Source organism: Chelmon rostratus, chromosome 6 (genome assembly GCF_017976325.1).
Source record: "Chelmon rostratus isolate fCheRos1 chromosome 6, fCheRos1.pri, whole genome shotgun sequence".
Taxonomy (NCBI): domain Eukaryota; kingdom Metazoa; phylum Chordata; class Actinopteri; order Chaetodontiformes; family Chaetodontidae; genus Chelmon; species Chelmon rostratus.
This window is the reverse complement of record NC_055663.1, coordinates 19,252,552-19,258,432: the sequence shown is the minus strand read 5'-3', so window position 1 is coordinate 19,258,432 and position 5,881 is coordinate 19,252,552. Positions and strand designations below refer to the sequence as shown.

Below are 5,881 nucleotides of genomic sequence, written 5' to 3'. Positions count from 1 at the left end.
GGTGCAATCACTATACATTATGGTCATTTCTGTATATTAACACGCTCATCGAATGTGTAAGCCCACAGAAGAGTCACCACTTCTCTACTTTATTGGGTTTTGAATCAAAAGGAAATATCTGAAGAAAAAATGCCTTGGTTTTGTAATTGTTATGATTTTTTTTACACAGTTTTGAGGTTTGTGAAACCCCAAACGATGAGGAAGTAAAGCCAATGTCAGCAGAACACAAGAATTAACAGTCCTATATCACCAGCACTGTCGACTACTGAGCTGCTACCCACACTCTATTCGTATGCGCAGTTAAGCTGTTATTTACCCACACATATCTTAAGCTTGGTGTGCAGCATGGAGCTGATTTGTAGTCGAGACCACCGTGTAGATTTTTTTCTAGGCAGCCATTCCTCAAGCATTGCTTAATGCCACACTGATGATTCTTCAATCTGCAGACCTCCAAATGAGCAAAGGCCCAGCATCCCTCTGTGTGCCTATACACTATATTCCCATCTCTATTGTGGGAAAACTCGTTAGTCTCCCCATAAGTATCTCTTTCAGCAAAAGCGTCATCTCAGCCTGGGTGGGTTTTTAACCCTGTCTGTTCCTTCATTTCTCCCTCGTCTATGAATAAACGACTGTCAGGGCAAAACTTAAGACATCACCCTGGAGCTTCTGTGCTCCGCCTTCTCCCTTTTACCTTCCTCTCCTCTCTTCCTCTCTCCCCTTCGTCTTTGTTGCAAATTGTTTCCCGATCACATTTTTCACCCACTTTTTTAATGTCAGTTCAGGCTGCTTCTCTCTGTGGTCAGGCGCCTTGGTTCCCAAACTCACACGCAAGAGCAATTCATGGCTTCAATTATTGGTGTTATGCCTGTAAAGATAACTGGGGATGGCAGGAGGTTGTGGGATGGCACTGGAGGAGCACGCCTTGTGGCCGGTTCAGAGTGAGTTGACAGCTGGCAGACGTGAAGAGGAGAGCAGAAACACTCTGAAGGGCACCGGCTTTGAAGACAGACAGACAAGGAGAAAAAGCCAGAGACAGACAAAAACATCATGACTTCATTAACCCCAATTTCTTATGTTTCTCTCTCTGGGATTCATTCTCTGCCAGCAGACTTTATTACGAGAAGAACCTTAATCCCATAATAGATTCGCAATAAATAACAGCAAAGAATGCAGCTGCTCTCCTAGCGCACCTGGCGAACAAAAACCATAATACCTGATGGAGCTGTTATTCATTGGACTGTTGAAATTCATAAATCTTCTAGTGACCTCTTGTGGCTAAAACAGGTATAAAGAATAGAGCACAACATCTACTGATTAAGTGGAAAAAATACTATGATGCGAGACTTCACCGTAAGAATCTACCGTCTATTAAACACACATTCACAATAGTTTCCTAAATACTCCTGAAGGCCATAGCTGTGTCCTAATTTCATGTAATTCTATGGATTGAGTGTATGTTGCAGTTCTGCAGTTGGTGCACAAGAAGTCAACATACTTTATACTGTCAGGAAATTATAAATCAAACTGTGATTAAACTTCAAAAAGAGATATTTCTATGTTTTCCCAAAAATTTGACAGCATTTTCTTGGCCACACTTTATATTGAGGTACACATATTCACCTTTAACTAGTTGCTTACTAGCATGCATATTAGCAGAATACTGGCTCTTTAACAGTCATTATTAAGCACCTGTTAATTGCTATGGAACAACTTCCTTACTTACTATCAATAAGCCATAATTAGGAGGTTGTTGAGTAAAATTGTATAAAATGGTCATGCAGAACATGCCTTAATTTTAACGTAATATTAATATGACCTGTTACTAGTTTGTTGTTGTTGTTGTTGGAGCTATTTGACTACCATCCACATGTATCTTTTTCCGTTATTTTCTTTGTTCCCCAGACATAAGAAATCCATTTCTTTTCTGTGCAGCATTGTGGGAGATTACTGTCCCTTAACAGCACTCTTAAAAGTCAAGGTCGTTTAGTACTTGACTGATTTTGAAGTGCAGATTTGGGGCAGACCTTGTGTCAAATTATTCCTTTGAATGCACTGATTTCAAGTTTCTTTGTTTCTTTGACACTCAGGCCAAGGATCATGTTGCGTCTCTAAATTGCAATTTATTTCATAAATTGACAAGTCAATATCCAAAAAGTCTTGGACACATGTCCAGAGAACTGTATTAGTTACAAAAGAGACACTGGAAACATCTCCAAAGTCAGTTAAATTAGTATTGCATGGGTTCCCTCGGTCACTAGAGGGCGCTACCAGTTCAACCTGGCAACACAGTACAATCATTCTGATCAGGTCTTTACAAAATGGACATCGTATTCCATTTTTAATATGAAAGTCTGGAAACACTTTATTTATAGGTCTGTAATTTCCTAACACATTTCCGCGCTAAATTTCCTGGAGAGAACAATGTAATTTTATACTTTTCAAATGAAAAATAGAGACGGTGTTCTTTCAGTCACCAGTGCAGCAGGTAAGCTGTGCCTTCAAATGTGAAGAAATGTGAGAGAAAATTGCTGACCCATAAAATATAAAGTTACTAAAATTTTATTGAACATTTCAGACCAGACGGACGTGATGCAACAGTGTTTGATTACAAGAAACATGATTTTGTTTTTGTTCAAATTCTAAAATCTCAGCGTATATAACAAACAATTATTATTGCATGTTTAAGTATTTTCAGTGTTTAAGCATTTTTTGCATTTAAGGATGAAGCTTTAGATGACAAGCTTTCTGTTATTGCTGGTGCAGTCTTCATTAGTCCCCAGCAGGGAAGCAATGCAGAGATGTAGCCTCTCCATTTGTGTTAAAATGATTCCATATGAATGTCAGATGCATGATAAAACCCGCACAGGCTACAGAAAGTCTATTCACCAATGATTCATTCCCTTTAGAGCCAGTGGGAAAAGGCAAGGTGACGCTCACTCGTCTTGAGCAACATATTCTGCTAAACCATGTTGTTATTGTTGACTTTGGTCCACTCAAAGATGTCCTGCTCGCACACAATATCTGAGTTGATGAGCAGGTAGCGGTCACCCACGCAGAAGTGCTTCTGGCAGGATGCACACTTGAAGCACTCCAGATGGTAAACTTTGTCCCGCACACGCATCGTCATCTCAAATGCTCGAATCCTCTTCTCACAGGAAGCACAGAGACCGTCCTGACCGAAAAGCCTGAGAGGATGAGGAGGATATCAGCATAATACTGAGAGGAAGATGGAAAACATTCACGGAGCCCCTGTATTAGTCAGGGCCACAAGATTGGGCTATGGTGCATGATGCCTTTGTGGATAATGTTCTGTTTCTCTCTCTGGGATTCATTCTCTGCCAGCAGACTTTATTATGAGAAGAAGCTTAATCCCATAATAGATTCGCAATAAATAACACTTAAATATACAATACTTGAAAATTCCTGCAAACTTCCAAAACCCACTGAAATTTGGTAAAAGTGGGACTTTCAGGGTTGCTGGGGCAGCTGCCCACTTTGCCTGGTTAGTAATTCAGCGAGTGCCTGACTAAAATAAAAAACATGTGCTCCATGAATTAAACTCTAGCATCACTTGTGCCCCTGAATCTCCACTACTCATCTGCCTTTGCACTTTCCTACAAACTGTAAGGTAACTCTACTGAAGACATAAATATTTTTAAAGTGGGTCGAGAATATAAAGTTTAAGAGGAAAGGTGAATAATTTCCTTAAAAAAAAATGCTGGGCGCTGTAGTTTTTAGCAAGTATTACACAAAGCAGTGTAAACACTGGATTTGTTGGGGTCTATTTTCATAGTGTGTGCTAGTACAGCAAATAGAACAGTGTATGTGGGACTGACTCAAAATAAACTGCACACAGTATATTTCTTAATCTCTTCATTGGATTTGATGACAAGACATACATACTGTAGAACATCATCAGATGTATCCTTTCATCACTTTGACTCTCTCACAAAATCTGCTTGACTAAATCATGACATAAACCAACCTGAGGTAGTCTCGCCGACATAATTTTCTTCCCAGCTTGTAGTAGAGCCGGCGGCCCACCTCCCCAAGTCGGCAGCCACACAGGTCGCAGCTCAGGCAGTCCTCATGCCAGTACTGCTCGATGGCCTTCAGGAAGAATCTGTCACCGATGCTCTGCTGACACCCGCCACAAGTCAGCAGAGACGGGGGCATCTGGAGGACCTCATCAACTGGCTCCCTGGACCACACAGGAAACTAGTTAGAAATGCAAATATTCTAGGGCTGCAACAATGATTGCTTTCTCAATTAATCAACTGGTCTATAAAATGTCTGAAAATAGTGAGAAAAGAGCAACGTCGTCATATTGCTTATTTTGTTCAAGAAACTCTTGCAAAGGTTTTCCGCTTCTGTCACATAAACAATAAAAAAGCGAGGTCATTTTTGGCCGTCATGCTTGGAAAAATGACTTCAGCGATGAATGGATCGGCTCATTGCGTCAGCTGTAAAACAGTCATTTAATTACCCTTTTATGTACAGAAGAATTTGACTGAAAAACTTGTGTAATTGTGATTTGTCCACCTGAGGGAGCCACTGGATACTATTAAATACAGTAGCTACAAAACAGATGCTAGTTTAGGAACCCTGTAAAATTCAGTTTCCCTCTGAAGAATCTTTAATGTAGCTAAAATCATATTATTCCACGTTGTCTGATGGTACTGTAGCCTTTACCTTCATTGAAACTATATGAAAGCCTCTGCAGACCCCTTCTTGTTCTTTGGGCTATGTCATTCTTCTTATACACGTTTCCCTAAAGTTCACCTCAATAAATTTGGCATTTTTAGAAATGGGATCTCCACTAGAATTTAAAATGATGTTCTGTGGGTCAGAAACCTGTTTGGATTGAGTTTCCTGACCCACTGACAGGCTGCTGCATTTGAGGGAGAAATACATCTTGTAGTAGGCTGTTATATATCTTACATTTAGGACACTTCACTTGATCTGGGAAATGCTGAACTTTTTCTTGCCAGGAGCTATTTTTACTCCCTTTTCTCCCTCACACACACACACATAACAATCTGCTGTCGGCCATGAACTTGATTATTTTTTCTTGCCTCACAGCAGGAGGCTCCTGACCTCATGCTGTCAGCCATCTGCAGATATTACACGTGAGATAGTTTGGCTCTCACAATGACGATGCGTCCAAGAAAGTCTTTCATTATTATTATATCTTTATATTATCGCCAGTTCATACCTAAGCTACTTACTCATTGGCTTCCAGTGTCTTCCTCTCTATAGTGGATGTCATGTCTGAAATATGAAGTCCAGCCTGATCCAGATTAGGCTTCGGAGTCCACAGCCGGCTCAGCGGCTACCTGCCTGCAGCCAAGACGCGCTGCACCTGCTCCCACAGCCTCCAAGTCGCCACTCACACCCCGGTTTAAGCTGTTTCTGGGTGAAATTAACAGGCAATTGGCTCCTCTGGAAATGGCCGCAAGGCACGAAATTTTCGCTCTAAGCAGCTAAGCGATGATGGAGGACACTGTCATCATTTCCTGAGGCAGTTACCCGCGGTGACACTTCCATGTCATCTAAAGCGTATTTTATCAAGCCGCAGCGACTTTGAGCACTTGGATTAAAATACCACCCGTCCGATCAAACGGTCGCTGGCGTGGATCCCCGCGTCGGTGCGTCTTTTGTAAGTGCGCGGACTGCAGACGCGCGCCTCCGTGCCAAGCCGCGGCCGCCGTTATTGTGCGGCAGCATCGTGTTTAAATACGTCGGGCCGCCTTGGTCTCTGCTTTCGTTTCCCTCTTCCTGCTCACGACTGTTTGACAATGGGGGGAAATCGGTCTTAAAGCGACAGCTAAACACTGCACAGCCCGCTCCGTCAGGCGCGGAGTTGGGTCGTGACTGAGAC

General features: G+C 41.9%; 1 protein-coding gene across 1 annotated transcript; it reads right to left on the bottom strand.

Moving 5' to 3' along the window:
- Positions 1-1,122: 1,122 nt before the first annotated feature.
- lmo2 (LIM domain only 2 (rhombotin-like 1)) lies at positions 1,123-5,272 on the bottom strand. The gene is made up of 3 exons (XM_041938928.1): positions 5,229-5,272; positions 3,986-4,201; positions 1,123-3,185 (listed from the first exon to the last, which is right to left on the bottom strand). Exons 1-3 carry the CDS (start codon positions 5,267-5,269, stop codon positions 2,960-2,962), a joined length of 483 nt encoding a protein of 160 aa, XP_041794862.1. The 5' UTR covers positions 5,270-5,272; the 3' UTR covers positions 1,123-2,959.
- Between the last annotated feature and the right edge of the window lie 609 nt (positions 5,273-5,881).